The 18,330-nt window shown below is 35.2% G+C and overlaps 1 protein-coding gene across 2 annotated transcripts in view; it reads left to right on the plus strand.

The window, feature by feature from the left end:
• TAOK3 (TAO kinase 3) overlaps positions 1 to 18,330 on the plus strand; it is a 188,499-nt gene that overhangs the window by 105,117 nt on the left and 65,052 nt on the right. For both annotated transcript variants that reach the window (XM_082640815.1, XM_082640814.1), the window contains 6 exons: positions 1,119 to 1,336; positions 10,248 to 10,319; positions 10,713 to 10,814; positions 14,360 to 14,405; positions 15,322 to 15,418; positions 17,857 to 17,970. In XM_082640815.1, the coding sequence (XP_082496941.1) occupies positions 1,217 to 1,336; positions 10,248 to 10,319; positions 10,713 to 10,814; positions 14,360 to 14,405; positions 15,322 to 15,418; positions 17,857 to 17,970 (551 nt within the window). In that variant the 5' untranslated portion in view covers positions 1,119 to 1,216. The remainder of the gene's footprint in view (positions 1 to 1,118; positions 1,337 to 10,247; positions 10,320 to 10,712; positions 10,815 to 14,359; positions 14,406 to 15,321; positions 15,419 to 17,856; positions 17,971 to 18,330) is intronic.

The raw sequence follows: 18,330 nt of genomic DNA on the forward strand, positions 1-18,330 counted from the left end.
GGATTACAGGATCATATGGTAGCTCTATTTTTAGTTTTTTAAGGAACCTCCATACTGTTCTCTGTAGTGGCTGTACCAATTTACATTCCCACCAATGGTGTAGGAGGGTTCCCTTCTCTCCACACCTTCTCCAGCATTTACTGTTTGTGGATTTTTTGATGATAACCATTTTGACTGGCTTGAGGTGATATCTCATTGTAGTTTTGGTTTGTGTTTCAGATATAATTTTCATACCATACAATTCACCCATTTAAAGAGTACAACTAAAGAGTTTTTAGTATATGAACAATTGTACAACCATCACCACAATGAATTCTAGGACATTTCACCACACTAAAAAGAAAGCCCATACCCTTTAGCTATCACCCCCAACTCTCCTTCACCTGCTAGTCTCTATAACTTTACTTATGCTGGATGTATTATATAAATGGAATCATACAGTATGTAGTCTTTTGTGACTGGCTTCCTTCACTTAGCGTAATGATTCACCTGTGTTTTGATGTGTATCAGTAGTTCATTCCTTTTTATCCCTGAATAATATTCCATGGTATGGATATACCATATTTTGTTTATTCATTCACCAAATGAACATTTGGATTGTTGCTGAATAATGCGGCTACCAATATCCAAGTTTTTGTGTGGACATGTGTTTTTATTTCTCTTGGGTATATACCAAGGAGTGGGAATTTCTGGGTCAACTTGTAACTCTGTGTTTAAGTTTTTGATGAACTCCCAATCTGTTTCCCAAAATGGCTGTACCATTTTACATTTCCACCAGCAGTGTTGGAGGATCCAAATTTCCCCACATCCTTACCAATACTTATTATTTGACTTTTTGATAATAGCCATCCTAGTGGGTATGAAAATAGTATCTCATGTGTTTTTAATTTTATTTGTCTAAAGACTAATGGTGTGGAGCATCTTTTCATGTGTTAGTGGACATTTCTATATCTTTGGAGTAATATCTATTCAGATCCTTTGCCCATTTTTCTTTTGGATTACTTGTCTTTTTATTATGAATTTCTAAGACCAAGATGCTTTTTATGGATAATATGAATCTGTAATTGCCACCAAACAAAATGTATAATAAGTTAACGTCAAACCTTATTTTTCTACAGGTACTGAAATTTTACCCCCCCCCCAAAAAAATATTTGTCAATGAGAGAGAAAGCTGACTGGGATATCAAAAGCAAAGTGCTTGCACATACTGGTCATCATGCGGAAAGGGGTGCCAAGGGACCCAGAGATTGCTGATCTGTTCTACAAAGATGATCCTGAAGAACTTTTTATTGGTTTACATGAAATTGGACATGGAAGTTTTGGAGCAGTTTATTTTGTAAGTAATTAAAAATTGTTTAGATCAAATTATGAAAGTTTAAATTCTGTACATTCTAACTATTACTTGTAAAATGCACTTGGTTTTAATGTTTATTCTACAAATTAAATGATTTGTATTCTACAAATTAAATGTCTACAGTAGAGGCAAATAGTCATTGCTGAAGAGCCAGTCCTAGAATTCTAGGCATCATTCAAGTCAATGGTATCCATATCAAATGACTCTGCTGTCAAAGTAGTGCAAAAAAGTTATAAGCCTGAGTTGGAACCCTGTTCATTTCCCTTACATGCCAAGCTCTTTTCTGCCTCAGGGCCTTTATATATGCTATTCCTCCTGCCTAGAAACCTATACATTTTTTCCCCATTCCTGTCTAACTCTTGTTTACCCTACAGGTATCAGTTTAAGTGTTAAATCCGTGAGATAGCCATTCCAGTTCAACCCTCCAGCACTAAATTAAGACTTTCTTTATGGTCTCGTAACACCCTATGCTTGTACTTTGTTGCATTTGTCACAGTTATAATTGAATAATTATGTGTGAGATTTTTTGATTCATGTATGTCTCTCTCACTAAATAATAAGCTCCATAAGGACAGGAATTATATCTACTTGTTCATTGGTATATCGCCAATAGCTAGTATAATGTCTGAATAGTAGGAACTCAGTAAATGCTGGATGGATGGATGGAAGGACAAGTGGACATCTACGCAGACAGACTGACAGATTTTTAGTAACAATTGTGTTAAGTCAGTATCTCAGGTTAAGGGATACAAGGCTTAACCCCACTGAGTCAGTTTGAATTCCAAGACTGTGATTATCTTCTGATGAGAAGAGTGAGAAATGACTGAAATGTTAACATAAATCATTCACCTGAAATTCATTGCATAAAATATAGTTCTTTATTTCAATAACCTTAGAAGTTTGCATCATCAAATTAACACATACTTCCTTAAGAGTACTAGTGCATTAAAGCAAGTAATATTTAAGTAATATTACCTATGTCTCCTCCAAACCTGTTAGCAAATAATTTCTTTCTTAATCAAACAGTATTTGACTTTTCTTTTTAAGTGGTCCTTTATGTCCTTCCATCTGGATAGGGCTTATCTTTAGTTGTCCTTCCAAATGAGATTTTATTAATTGCATCTTGAACTCATCCTTTTGTTTCTAGACAAATCTTCAGCCTGAGTTTTCTCAGAATGCTCTTTCGTCCCTTCATGTCTATACTCAGCACTACCACCACTTCTCCTCCCTCACCTCCATCTAATACTTGGCTCCCACTCAAGTACATTTTATCATCAAGTGACCTTCCATTGCTGAAGTGGGTGCTAATTTTCTAGTTAATACCCTCATATTAGTCTTTGGGCTTAGAGTAGCATTTACGGCCCAAAGTCCTATCTTTCTCATTCACTGAGACACATTTTTTTAAAAGGATTTTTTTAATTACAAATATATCATATATACAGAAGTGTGTATAATACATTCACACATATAGTTTAATATATAATTTAAAGAACAATTAAAATGTAAATCCCTTTATAACCACCAGCCAGACCAAGAAATAGAATATTGCCAGCACCCCAGAAGCCCCTTTTTTGTTAGAAGAATCCACTATGCTGAATTTTATGATGATGACTTCCTTATATTTCTTTATATGTACCCACTTACTTCTCTACCCCTAATAATATAATTTGGTTTTGCCAGTTTTGAACTTTTTAACAATAGAAACATTCTGTATATATTTGGTTGTGACCTGTTTATTTTGCTTAGAGATACTTTCTTCAGTCAATCATCTTTTATTACTTTCCTTCTATTACTGTATAACTAATTCATCATCTCAGAATCTCTCTTGGCCAGAGTCAGAGAGTGGTTGCAATCTCTGTTTGACTCTTCTATTTTAAAAAGCAGCCAGACCACTCTCAAAGTTCTCTTTTAGAATAAATACAATAAACCAAGTATGCTTCGAAACTTACTAACATGCCTTTTGTGCTAGGGACAAAATGAGACCTACATTGCTGTAGAAGACCCAGTGCTTTTGGAACTAAGTCCTGTCTGTTTAGCTAGAGTATGGTAGTTCCCGCTTATCCAGTTTCGCTTTCCACGGTTTTAGTTATCTGCGGTCAACCTCAGTCCAACAATATTAAATGGAAAAATCCAGAAATAAACAATTCTTAAGTTTTAAATTGCGAGCTATTCTGACTAGCATCATGTGAATATGTGTTATTTGTTGATAATGGTAGACTAGAGAAATCACAGAAATACCTGGGTGGCTTTGATACTGAAATGTAATCATTAACTATATATTGCCTGTATACAAAAGTGTAGAGTACAGGCCCTTATAAACCCGTAAGGCACTTAAAAAACAGCTTAAAGGGGAATTAACTGATACTTTACTATAAAACTTTAAAAAGCCTTAACCTTTTATCTACAATGGTCACATAGGTAGCACCTTAAAAATGGATTTTCTCACGGGCCACAGTAATATGACCCATGTTGCTCCTCCTGTTGACAGACTCTTCCTCTTCTCACTCATACCATTATAACCAAGAGGACTACCATCTCTTACTTGGACAACTGCAATAACCTCCAAACCGATTTCTGTGCATCCATTCTGGTCTGTCTCCAGTCTTTTGTCCTCACCACAGTGAGCTTGAGGGTTGGTGGAGAGCGGAAACACGTAAATATGATCACATCACCTTTTCTCTGTGAAGCCTTCAGAGGGTCTCCTCCTCTGTTCTCAGGCTAAGTTCAACTTCCCTACTGTAGGCGGCCTATAAGGTCCTTCAGGAGGTGATCCCTCTGTACCTGAACTGTATTCCCTCTTATTCTCATTGCTCTAGTTATTATAGAAAAGTTTTCTTTTAATCATCCATCATAGGATCTTTGCATAAACTCTGCTCTCTGGAATGTTTTCCCCTGCCATCTTCATCTTCTTAACTCCACTTTATCCTTTGTCTCTCAGCTGAGGGCTCATTTATTCAGGGAAGCCTTGCCTGACCTGCCGAATCACATCCCCCATTTTTTGGTTCCCAAAGTAACACATACCCTTCTTTGTAACACATATCACAGTTACAATTTTATATTAATTATGATTTCATTTTTGCTGTCTATACTACTAGAAGAGAGATAGGCACTAGGCATACTTACAATTCTATCCCTAGCATTTAGCCCAGTACCTGACAAATTTTGAGTACCTGGTAAGTATTTGAATTAGGAAGAATTCAGAGAACTTGGAACTACTAATTAGTACTTTTCATGAGTCAGAATCATATTAGCAAGCTGTAAAGACCAGAGTCTAGCAACCAACATTTTTATACCTCAACACTATAATTCTGTTAGACTTTTTGTAGTTTACAGCTTTTACACAGAACGATGCCAGGAAATATGTTAAAAGTGAATTGTATGCTGGCACGGCTCTTGTAGAATCAATCAGTTGAGAATATATATTATATTCAGAGAAAATTGAAACTATTGATGAAATATCTCTGTGTATTTGGATTTACATAAGTAATTCAGAAATTAGCATGAGTAAAAATGAAATAGTAAACTCTATTAAAGGAAGATAAAAAGGGCTGAGCATGTTCATTTTTGTATTCACTTAAAAGACAACTATAAAGTTTCTAGGGTTCTAGTGTTGCCTTGTTGAACTCAGCATATCATCCATAATCCACCTAAAACAAATAATTTAGTTTTGTTCTTCTGGGTATAAATACCTTTTAGTTTTAGTTGAGGCTTAATAAATAGGGCAAAAGGAAAAGCTTATGTTTAACTTTTATATTTCTCCATAAACTAGTAAAGAGTTGACAATAATCTAAATGTAGCTGAAAATGGTTACAAAAATATCAGAAACACATATGTAGTAAGTTCTCAATAAATATATTTTGAATCAGTGATTTTTTTTATTGGAGTATAATTGCTTTACAATGTTGTGTTAGTTTCTGCTGTACAGTGAAGTGAATCAGCTATATGTATACCTATATGCCCTCCCTCTTGGACCTCCCTCCCACCTCCACCCCCCCCCATCCCACCCATCTAGGTCGTCACAGAGCACAGAGCTGGGCTCCCTGTGCTTTATTTTACTTTTTTTTTTCCCATTTATTTATTTATGTATTTTTTAACGTCTTTATTGGAGTATAATTGCTTTACAATGGTGTGTTAGTTTCTGCTTTATAACAAAGTGAATCAGCTATACATATACATATACCCCCATATCTCTTCCCTCTTGCGTCTCCCTCCCTCCCACCCTCCCTATCCCATCCCTCTAGGTGGTCACAAAGCACTGAGCTGATCTCCCTGTGCTATGTGGCTGCTTCCCACTAGCTATTGGTTTTTTTACATTTGGTAGTGTATATATGTCCTTGCCACTCTCTCACTTTGTCCCAGCTTACCCTTCCCCCTCCCCATGTCCTCAAGTCCATTCTCTAGTAGGTCTGTGTCTTTATTCCTGTCCTGCCCCTAGGTTCTTCATGACCTGTTTTTTTTTTTTTTTTTTTTTTTAGATTCCATATATATGTGTTAGCATATGGTATTTGTTTTTCTCTTTCTGACTTACTTCACTCTGTATGACAGACTCCATGTCCATCCACCTCACTACAAATAACTCAATTTTGTTTCTTTTTATGGCTGAGTGATATTCCATTGTATACAGGTGCCACATCTTCTTTCTCCATTCATCTGTTGATGGACACTTAGGTTGCTTCCATGTCCTGGCTACTGTAAATAGAGCTGCAGTGAACATTGTGGTACATGACTCTTTTTGAATTATGGTTTTCTCAAGGTATACACCCAGTAGTGGGATTGCTGGGTCGTATGGTAGTTCTATTTTTAGTTTTTTAAGGAACCTCCATACTGTTCTCCATAGTGGCTATATCAATTTACATTCCCACCAACAGTGCAGGAGGGTTCCCTTTTCTCCACACCCTCTCCAGCATTTATTGTTTGTAGATTTTTTGCTGATGGCCATTCTGACTGGTGTGAGATGATATCTCATTGTACTTTTGATTTGCATTTCTCTAATGATAGATGATGTTGAGCATTCTTTCATGTGTTTGTTGGCAATCTGTATATCTTCTTTGGAGAAATGTCTATTTAGGTCTTCTGCCCATTTTTGGATTGGGTTGTTTGTTTTTTTGATATTGAGCTGCATGAGCTGCTTGTAAATTTTGGAGATTAATCCTTTGGCAGTTGCTTCATTTGCAAATATTTTCTCCCGTCTTTTCATCTTGTTTATGGTTTCCTTTGCTGTGCAAAAGCTTTTGAGTTTCATTAGGTCCCATTTGTTTATTTTTTATTTTATTTCCATTTCTCTAGGAGGTGGGTCAAAAAGTACCCTGCTGTGATTTATGTCATAGAGTGTTCTGCCTATGTTTTCCTCTAAGAGTTTGATAGTGTCTGGCCTTACATTTAGGTCTTTAATCCATTTTGAGTTTATTTTTGTGTATGGTGTTAGGGAGTGTTCTAATTTCATTCTTTTACATGTAGCTGTCCAGTTTTCCCAGCACCACTTATTGAAGAGACTGTCTTTTCTCCATTGTATATTCTTGCCTCCTTTATCAAAGATAAGGTGACCATATGTGCGTGGGTTTATCTCTCAGCTTTCTTTTTTTTTGCGGTATGTGGGCCTCTCACTGTTGTGGCCTCTCCCGTTGCGGAGCACAGGCTCCGGACGTGCAGGCTCAACAGCCATGGCTCATGGGCCCAGCCGCTCCACGGCATGTGGGATGCTCCAATACCGAGGCACGAACCCGTGTCCCCTGCATCGGGAGGTGGACTCTCAACCACTGCGCCACCAGGGAAGCCCTATCTCCGGGCTTTCTATCCTGTTCTATTGATCTATATTTCTGTTTTTGTACCAGTACCATACTATCTTGATGACCGTAGCTTTGTAGTATAGTCTGAAGTCAGGGAGCCTGATTCCACCAGCTCCGTTTTTCTTTCTCAAGATTGCTTTGGCTATTCGGGGTCTTCTGTGTTTCCATACAAATTATGAAATTTTTTGTTCTAGTTCTGTGAAAAATGCCATTGGTAGTTTGATAGGGATTGCATTGAATCTGTAGATTGCTTTGGGTAGTATAGTCATTTTCTCAATGTTGATTCTTCCAATCCAAGAACATGGTGAATCAGTGATCTTGCTTAAGGTTACTGAGACCTCGGAGACTATTGGAAGTGTTAAATATGAATGTAAGTTTCAAGAATAAAACTTGAAATGTTTAGAAGTTGTAATCGTTCATAATACAGTATGATGCATTGGAAAGCTGAAACCCCATTGATAGTTTCCTTTCTCTATACTAAAATATTGATTTTTTTTAAGTTTCTGTTTCAGTTCTGAATTTTAACTAGTATAAAATAGATTAAAAATTTCACATCTATATATAAATGGAAATGTTTTCAAATTTCAAGTCTCTGCCCAGTAGATAGGTTCTATAAGCAAGTACACTTATCAGGTTCTAAGTGGTAACTATAAATGTAAAGAAATACATTTTTATTTTAGGGTGATTCTTTTTTCATGTCTCTTGTTCCAAATAACCCTTGATTATAAATAACCTTAATAAGCAATTAGATAATACTATCAGATTCCATTTGTGTGGGCCTTTTTTTTTTCTTTCTATAAAGGGTACAGATTGGTTTTTTAAAAACCCCATTAAGGGCTTCCCTGGTGGCGCAGTGGTTGAGAGTCCGCCTGCCGATGCAGGGGACATGGGTTCGTGCCCCAGTCCGGGAAGATCCCACATGCCGCAGAGCAGCTGGGCCCGTGAGCCATGGCCACTGAGCCTGCGCGTCCGGAGCCTGTGCTCCACAGCGGGAGAGGCTGCAACAGTGAGAGCCCCGCGTACCGCAAAAAAAAAAAAAAAAAAAATTAAAAGTTAAAATTCATCATTGTTTGAGCATTTTCTAAACCTTTCCCAGGCTCCTTAAGCTATACAGTACATAGATTCATACCCAAAATATCCTCTTTACAGACACAGTCACTCTAACCTTCATTGTATTACTGAATTTACATCAACTTTTCTTTCTTGCCATCTAAGCACAGTCTTAGTGTTACATTTTTATTTTATTTATTTATTTATTTATTTATTTTTGGGCTGCATTGGGTCTTCGTTGCTGTGCTCAGGCTTTCTCTAGTTGTGGCGAGCAGGGGCTACTCTTTGTGGCAGTGCGCACACTCCTCATTGCAGTGGCTTCTCTAGTTGCGGAGCATGGGCTCTGGGCACGTGGGCTTCCATAGTTGTGTCATGTGAGCTCAGTAGTTGTGGCTCACGGGCTTAGTTGCTCCGAGGTATGTGAGATCTTCCTGGACCAGGGACCGAACCTTTGTCCCCTACATTGGCAGGCGGATTCTTAACCACTGCACGACCAGGAAAGTCCCTTAGTGTTACATTTTAAAAGCCAGCAAAATGTGAGAGATCTTTGTTTTTAACAAAAATCAGTCTGTACCTTCTAAATGAATAAAATACCTAAAAAGTGCCTTTACAGAGTCCTGCCGATTTGAAAACTGAAACTAGTGGATACCTTGCTTTTGTAGTAGGTACTTTTACCTTAGTGCTTGTACAAAAAATTTTTTTAGTATGTGTCCATTTTCTCTGCATTTTGGCATTAATTAAGACTCTGGGGTTGAATTCTTTTTACATCAACATTATTGTTTATTGTTGGAATTAAGGTTTTTTTAAATTAGAAAGAAGACATTGCTCTATCTGAGGAGCTTCTTTAATTGTATTTTAGAAACTGATTAGACATTTTTCTCTTAAAATTGGTGACCTTATTTTACCAGAGAGTGAATTCCAGTTTTACTTCAGAAGCACTGCTATTGATTTATTGGTCCACAATAGTAATATCATAGAACCGAAGTAGCTTACTTACATCAGGGGTATGACACTGGTGCAGAGCCCTGTTATTAAAGAAGGCTAAGATTAGATAATGTTTAATGTCTTATATTTATTTTTCTGAAAATTTTTAGAAATAGTGTTAAATTTCTTAAGTAAATTTGGAGGAAAAGATTATTACCTGAGGTATTTATGATTTTCAGGTGTGCTTTCAATGAACTGTTATATTTTGAGTATGGAGAAGATATATAGAGATAATTATGAGACAAGGCAACCTTTATAGATGAATACACACACATACACATAAATGTGTGTATGTATTTATGTGATACATTCTTACCGTAAAATATAAGTACCTTTGAAAGTGAAAGTCCCTCTTAAGATTAATCTTATCCTTTGCTGCACTGTTTAATACATTAGCCACTATTTAAATTTTAAGTTAATTAAAATTAAATTTAAAATCCACTTCCTTCGTCACACTAGCCACATTTGACATGCTACTATATATGATGTAGATATAGAACATTTACATCATCATGGAAAGTTCTTTCAGACATAATAATATATCAGATAATCCAGGGATTACCACTGATATATATTCTGATATAAATTCTTTCATAATTTTTTCTACACATATACTCAATATTACTGTTCTGCAAAAAGAAGATCATATTGTACAGGGTTTTTTTGTCATGATATTTTTTACTGTTACCATATATACATATTGATTACCTCATTCTCTTAATGTTTATTTCATTACATGACTTTCATATTTATTTAACTGGTTCTCCATTGGTAGACATTCTACATGGTGAAGCCAGTATGGATATTTTGGAAATATGACTTCTTTGATTGGATATGTTTTGTTAAACCTTAATCCCTTTTTTACATTATAGCCTTTGAATGTATATGGAAACGGATAAAGAGAAGTTGTACCTTGAAGTGGGGTGGAAATGTCTGTCTAGCCTATCAAAAGTTGCAGCATCTTTAGACTGTGAGAATGAAGGGTGAAATGTTATAAAAGTCAAGTCAAATATTTAAGTTATTTGAAACATCGTTCATTCTTTTTAACTTTTTCCCCTACTCTCTTAACACAGGCCACAAATGCTCACACCAATGAGGTGGTGGCAGTTAAGAAAATGTCCTACAGTGGGAAGCAGTCACATGAGGTATGTTAAATACATTGTGTACCTAAACTGACATAAGCAAGTTAATATGAAATTGACAGTAGAAACAAAGTTCTTTAAGCATTTCTTTATCACAGTTCTTTTTTTCCCTTCTTGTGGAGCATATAATAAACATTCCTAATATTCTACCTCAGTCAACTATTTTGTGGAATAGAACATGGATTAGTGTAATGGATTTATTATAATATATTTGGTGATTAATTTAATTTATATGTACTAAAACAAGAAATAACGCAAGTTTAAATTGCTTCTTCATGTATTAAATATTCTCTTTGTCCATTTAAAATAATGAAAAGACTATTTTGTATGTATACTTGAAAATAAAATACTGTTTTCTGTTCAAAAATTATGATATTTTCTTTCTGACTTAAATAGAAATGGCAAGATATTCTTAAGGAGGTCAAATTTTTACGACAATTGAAGCATCCTAATACTATTGAATACAAAGGTTGTTACTTGAAAGAGCACACTGCTTGGGTAAGTAAGAGGACCTCTATTATCTTTTTATTTTTTCCTATTAAGATTTTTTTCTTTTCCTTTTTTTCTATTATCTCTTTGGTCTGTAAAATTATCAGCCCATTTCTGTCCCATTTGATTTTTGTTTGTCAGTATTTAACATTTGTTTACTTCAGAGTGTGCCATATGGTATACATTCTGTAAGTTTAAGCATGACATCTAGTCTACAGGAAATTTTATTCTTAAACACTTAACGAAGAGAGAGTGAAAGTTAACATCATTTTATAATGATTTATTTGCAAAAGTAAAAAACAGTGCCTTTTATTCTCATCCTAGAATTTTTATCTTTGTCATTTCTCATCCCCTACTCCAATTCCCCCCAAATTTGGAATTGTGCTTGATATTACCATCACTGTCTAAGTTTTTTACCAAACAGAGCCTAGATTATGATTAAAATGCAATGGTCTTTTTTTTCACTCTATCTTCTTACTACATTTTTATTTTACATGATTTTGTTTCTGATTTTAGGTTAGCACATTAGACATTGTCTAGAACAAGTAAATGCTATACCTTGTACTTTATGGGATTGCACATTCCAATTTAAAGTATTCAATATCACTATCATTTATTGAATACTTACTAATATACAAGTCCTTTCCTGTACATGATCTCCAATTAGGGAGTGGAATTTTTGTCCCCAGATAGAATATCAAAGGTTAAACATAAACGTTTCTGCTCAAGCAATTCTTAAGATATCTAGAGCCATTGCTTCTGTACTGAGCAGAAGAAATTAATAAGAGGAGTATCTCATTCTATGGAAAGCAGTTCTCTGGCAATCTCAGCTGTCTTGAAGGAGTCAAGAAAGGATTTTTGAGCAGGCAGAATAAATGTTACAAAATCAAGTGCTAGATCTCATGTGTTTCAAAACTTCAGAAAATCCTCTGAGCTCTTATTTGAAGCCTATTTACTCTTAGATTACATAGAATGCTAATAAGCTTGGTTACCTAGTCTTTGTCTATAAGGATTTGATAGGCTAATTAGAAGCAACTCATAGAACTAAAGCTGCTGGAGACATGCATACAAATAGCCATAACTAATTTGACCTGAAGGAGGAAGTTGGGGAGGTTAGAAAGCAGACCTAACAATTTAAAAGCAGAGCAACTAGAGCTGATAATTGTCAAGGGCGAACAGCCAGCCACAGCTCAGGTGCCCTTGTGTTATGGACTAATTGGGAAAAGAATGTTTGGGACAGAAATACAGAGTTAACATGTAATTTTAAAAATAGACACATAACTATAAACATACTCTAGTCGGTTCTAAAGTTCTATGTTCATTTTCCTTATACTCAGTTTAAGGAAATTATATGTGTGTATTAATTTACATAATTTAAGAAATTAGAGGGAATACCCTGCCGGTCCAGTGGTTAGTACTCTGTGCTTTCACTGCTGAGGGCCCAGGTTCCATCCCTGGTCAGGGAACTAAGATCTTGCAAGCCGTACAGTGCAGCCGAAAGAATAAATAAACAAATTAAAATTTTTTTAATTATAAAAATTTTTTAAAAATTAGAAAACTGAATAATACAGTTGAGAAATGTTTCCATCAACACTGATTAAAAATATTGTTTGTCAATTATACCTTAATACAGCTGAAGAAAAAAGAAAAACAGTGCACCTAAAAGGCTAATGTTCATTATAATATTCACTTATGTGGACTCTTTCATTTCATAATAAGAAGTAAAATTAATGTTTCTGAATCTGCTTACTTTTTTTTAAATAATAAATTTATTTATTTATTTATTTTTGGCTGCATTGGGTCTTCGTTGCTGCGCATGGGCTGTTCTCTAGTTGCAGCGAGCGGGGGCTACTCTTTGTTGCAGTGCACGGGCTTCTCATTGCCGTGGCTTCTCTTGTTGCAGAGCATGGGCTCTAGGCACGCGGGCTTCAGTAGTTGTGGCACGCGGGCTCTAGAGCGCAGGCTCAGTAGTTGTGGCGTACAGGCTTAGTTGCTGTGCGGCATGTGGGATTTTCCCAGACCAGGTCTCCTGCATTGGCAGGCGGATTCTTAACCACTGCGCCACCAGGGAAGCCCTGAATCTGCTTACTTTTAATATAAAGCAGAAAACTATAATAAAGTTTCTAAACTTTAAACTTTTAAGTTTCTCATTTTGTTTTAGATTATTCCAGAAATTGAATAATTTTTATACATTATGTATATTTAATTACATCTATAAATGTATAATAAATTTAATAATGTAGATGTGTATCTTTATTATATATAATAATATATATGTATGATATATGATATATTGTGTACCTTGCTACTGGAATAAATTCAGAAGAATATAAGATATGTATGTTATGTTATATATAATTATATATTATAATAATATATGACATATAATAATATATATTATATCTCATATCCTTCTAAAATATTCCAGTAATGCAGGGTACATAATACATAAATGTTTTCACATTAATTTTTTTAATGAAGGAACCAATATGTTAATAGTAGTTGTGTCTATGTGATTATAGGAAATATGTATTTCATAATAAGCATATTGTGTTTTTTTAGAATAACAAAATAATAATTTGTAGGAGTGTGTGTGCTTGTGTGTATATGTGTGGCGATTGGTCACTGAGCACTCCAGTTCTGACCTTGGCTATAAATCAGTAGTAATCTGGAATGCCTAAAATATCTAAGATGAGAGTAAAGAAAGAGTTTTCTCATTTTTGCTTTCAAACGCCTCCCAACATTGCAAAGCCAATAAATATCAATATTAATGTAATAGTATTGTTCTAGAAATATTTTAAGATATAAATTGAAATATTTCATCTCTCAGGGATTCAAGCTAATGTAATAATACATAGCAGGATACATCTTTAGATTGAGTTCTAACCAATGCTTTCTTGTTTAGAACTTTTCAATTTTATTTTATTTTATTTTATTTTTTGACTGCATTGGGTCTTAGTTGTGGCACACGGGATCTTCACTGAGGCATGTAGGATCTTTCATTGCAGCGCGCAGGCTTCTCTCTAGTTGTGGCGTGCGGGTTTTCTCTCTGTAGTTGTGGCACGTGGGCTCCAGGGTGCGTGGGCTCTAGTTGAGGAGCAAGAGCTTAGTTGCCCTGCAGCATGTGGGATCTTAGTTCCCCGACCAGGGATCAAACCCACGTTCCCTGCATTGGTAGGTGGATTCTTCACCACTGGACCACCAGGGAAGTCCCAGAACTTTTTAAAATGTGAAAGTAGGGAATTTACTGCTTACTTGTTTGTATTATTTAACTAATAATTCCCAGTATAGATTTTACTGGCCCATTTATTTGGTTGCCACTTTCCAAGTTACAAAATTTAATTTATACTCCAACCTAGCCACCTTAAATCTTTAAATACAATCCCCATATTGTCTTAGACCAATTCCGATTTCAAATAGGAAATAACAATAACAGGTTCAGATAAATCAGAATATTTATTATCCTAGTATTCTTAGTTCCTTGGTTAGTTGGTTGGTTTTAGCAGTTTCTTATTAACCTACATTATTCTGGTTATTATTTCAATCTGTTACAGTTGGTGATGGAATATTGCTTAGGCTCAGCCTCTGATTTATTAGAAGGTAAGGATAAAAGCACTATCCCCTTCTTTTTTACCTTGACCAGAATGTTGTCTACTCTTGTATTAAAGCACACCTTGGGCAAACTAAATGGTTAATGACTTAGACTTAAGGGTTATGTGGATAAGCCATGCAGACTCTGTCTCTGCCATGTCGCTGAAAATATCTGAGTAATGATTAGCAGCCCTCCCGCTGTTTTAGTTCATGGCCCATCCAGGGCAGGTACTACTAAAGTGTTTGGGTCATGTGATGTAGTATGTGTAGCCAAAAACATCAAATTCATGTGTAAGTATGAAACAGAGGTAGATGGTATTGGTATCCAAATTATATTGATATTTAACCCTTTCACATCTCTTGACTGACCCAGTTCTCCTCTGCAGACGCTGTTATAACCAGAGACTGAGTTAAAATTTACATTTAAAAAAAACAACAAAAAACTTTCTTATATTATCCATGATCTCTGAATAGAAATTGCTTATTAGCTGCTTTCACAAATAATGAACACCTGTAGTTAGAAGGGATACTTATACATGGCTTGCGGCAGAGGAGAATAATGCAACCTAAAACACTCTAGACACTTAAAATGTCAGAGGGACTTGTAAATTTGGGCCTGGCCAGTTGGGATCAGTGTGGCTTTGACTTGCAACTGACAAGTAAATGAACAATTCTTACAGTAATTATCAGGCTTTGTTTTATTTAATTTTGAAGGGGTTTGTTTTTATGCTACAGTTTCCTGTTAATCTGGTTATTTATTGTTATTCTATAGAAAATATATATCCTATATATTTAGGTGAACCTGTTCCCAAATTGTCATTTAAGAAAAAGTATATAATTCAGCCTGCTATAGCTGTATAATATAATAAAAATAGGAATGAAACTGATCATCTATTCCTGGCTTTTTTTTTTTTTTTCCCCTCAGTTCATAAAAAACCACTTCAGGAAGTGGAGATCGCTGCCATTACCCACGGTGCCTTGCAGGGCCTAGCCTACCTACATTCTCATGCATTGATTCATAGGTAAGATTAGAGGCCAGTTACATTTTCATTTCGGTTACAGGACTGTCTGTTCAAGGAACCTTGAAAATTAGTGCATGCTCCAGTTTTTAGGATGCCTAAGAATTTATGGGAAGCAAATAGATTGCTGCTGCTTCTGGATTTAAAGAGTAAAGTTGCCCGAATTTAGTTCCTATCTCTTGGTCTCTCCCATGTAACCACAAAGACTTATATCATCTCTGTTCTGTAGGTAACTATTCTCCAGGCATAGTGTTGCAGGGAAATTTGAAGAAGAGCCCAGCAACCTTTTGATACTGTCAAGAAAAAAAGGAAAGAAAATTAGCCTTCCTTGCATATATTTATTTCCTAGCTGAGTTCTTCTCCCTTTCCTGTTGCAAATAACACGTCAATCTCATGTAAATATATGCTGTTTTATCAATTTTACATTTTTTGCATTTCTTTAGTCCGTATAGATATTTAGGGATGTATTATTGTCTTCATTTTGGTAGATGAAGAAACTGAGACTTAAAAAGATTTAAATAACTTGCCCATAGTTTCCTAGCATTTATGTAATAAAGATTGAAACTCAGATTTTCTAACTCCTAATCCAAGGCTTCCCTCTAAATTACATTTTCTTTATCACAGCCCCACTCTCCTCTTTCCAACCTACTTCCCACCACTAACTTCTTAACAGAGATGTTGTTACCAATTTTTCCTTCTCTCAGTAAAGAACTTCTAGTACTGTTACTTTAATGAATGGTGGCCAAGTAGTGGAATATGAGGTAGGCACAAAGGACCTGAGAGGGCTCAAAAACAGAAGAAAAAAAATTTACATTTACTAGGAAGAAATGAAACTATTAAGTCATAGGTTCCCCTTTTGCTTCTGTTTTAATCATCCTAGAGTAGCCATCACAGTTACTGGTACATACCACAAAGCAGAACTCCCTCAAGACAGGCAGACCAAAATTCCTGCCATGAATTTGGCTTATTCATAAGGATGAAGAATGAACGTAACCATGTCTAATAAATATTGATAAAATTAATTTAACTGTAATTTATGGATTTGACAATTTTAAAGTATATATATGTCTAAACTTTAAAGTGTGTATCTATCTATCTATCTATCTTTGGTATTAAGATGTCATTACTGAATGCCAACTTGTTTATGACGGTTTTGCCTGCTCCTGTTTATAAAAGTCAGTTCAGGTTTCTGTGCCTTTATTACCTCAATTTTCACGTTAATTTAATGTTTTATTCTATATTATACTTTATCTTTTTTAATAGGTAAAAAGAGTTGAAAAGACAAAAAAACTTTTAAAGAATTCTCTTTATTTAAAAATAAATTCAGATTCTTATTGTTTTGATTTAAAAGGCAAGCCAGGGTTAGAGAAAAGATATTTTCTGTTGTACGAGAAATAAATAATGTTTTTTTAGTTCTCTCTTCCAATGCCTAATGTCTTCATGAGGAAAGAAACTGAATTTTCAAGGGAAGATTTTTGCAAAAGTTATTTTGGGAGCATTTGAACCTTTCATTTTCAACTTAACATGTTTTCCTCATTCTCTCTGCTTTATCTTTCTGTTGCCCATCAACAATTCTTAGTTCCTAGTACTCATTACACCTCATGACTTTTTTAAAGAGAATAAGGAGTACATCCACATCTTCTCATTCCAAATTTTCATACTTTCATACTTCAAATTCCAAATTTTCAATCAAAGATTAAATTTTTTTAATCATGTTTTTTAAACTTTTTGCTGCATAAAATATCTAGTAGTTTTAGTAGTAACCACTTGAGATTCTTTGTAATAATACAATAGAAATGCAATTTCCTAACCCCTAATCCTTGTTTGTTTTGATCTTTCAGGGTCTTCTTTTTACTGTACAGTGTTATTTTTAAAATAACACCCTCTCTATAACATGTACTCTCAAATGCCTTAGAGTTGCAGTTACAATTAAAGGCAGAGAGAAAGGGTCACAGGCAAGAAAGAAAAGGTATGTGTGTAGTTGAGGTTTATTGGTAGGTAGTCGATACAGAGTCATTGAAGGTTTGTTTAGACTCCAAAAATGTCATGAAATTTGGAAGAGAAAAAAAAAAGGCAGTTACAGATGGTGCCAATTTTCCCCAGCACAAGCAATACTGTTGGTGACTGGATTCAGCAACTAATATGATTTTGTAAGTGTAGCAACTGAGTAGGTTTCCTTGTCGGCCATGTCTGCCTTTTTTCTCATTGCATTCCCTCCCTCTAAAGAAAGTTGTACCTTTTAGTAATTACTATGACCTACCAGTAAGTACACCAAGGAATCTGGGCCCCCTTACAACATGCAGTAATCACTAAATCCCCTTCTGGCTATCTGAGCAAGGTTTTTTTAAAATAAACTTTTTGTCTTATTAATTGCATGCTCTGACCTATTCCATAATCATAATTGAAAAGTAATTTTCTAACCCTCTTATTTTTTCCTATAGGGATATTAAAGCAGGAAATATTCTTCTAACAGAGCCAGGTCAGGTGAAACTAGCTGATTTTGGATCTGCCTCAGTGGCTTCTCCTGCCAACTCCTTCGTGGGCACACCTTACTGGTATGTGGAATTAGAAAACATGACATAGTTTTAAAATATGTGTATATAAACAAGATGGACTCATAGCACTGGTTTTGTTTGTTTGTTTGTTTGTTTTTTTGAGTGTCTCACCATGTGTCTCAAATGAGATTTCATTAGGAAGGATAGAAAACTCACTAGCAAAAAAGAAACCCTCAGACTTAGTATAAAATTTCCAGTGACTTTAAATTGTTCAAATAAGGTTGATGTCACTGTGTGTAAACTGAGTAGGATTATCAACTCGCTGACCAAGCTCAGGTTTTAGACTTCATTTGAAGTTTCTTTTGAACTTTTCTCTTCAGGCAGAGTCTCTAGGCAAGAACAAGGTAGTTTCTTTAACCT

The sequence above is a fragment of the Mesoplodon mirus genome (assembly GCF_964341445.2).
Source record: "Mesoplodon mirus genome assembly, chromosome: 13".
In the NCBI taxonomy this organism is placed as follows: Eukaryota; Metazoa; Chordata; class Mammalia; order Artiodactyla; family Ziphiidae; genus Mesoplodon; species Mesoplodon mirus.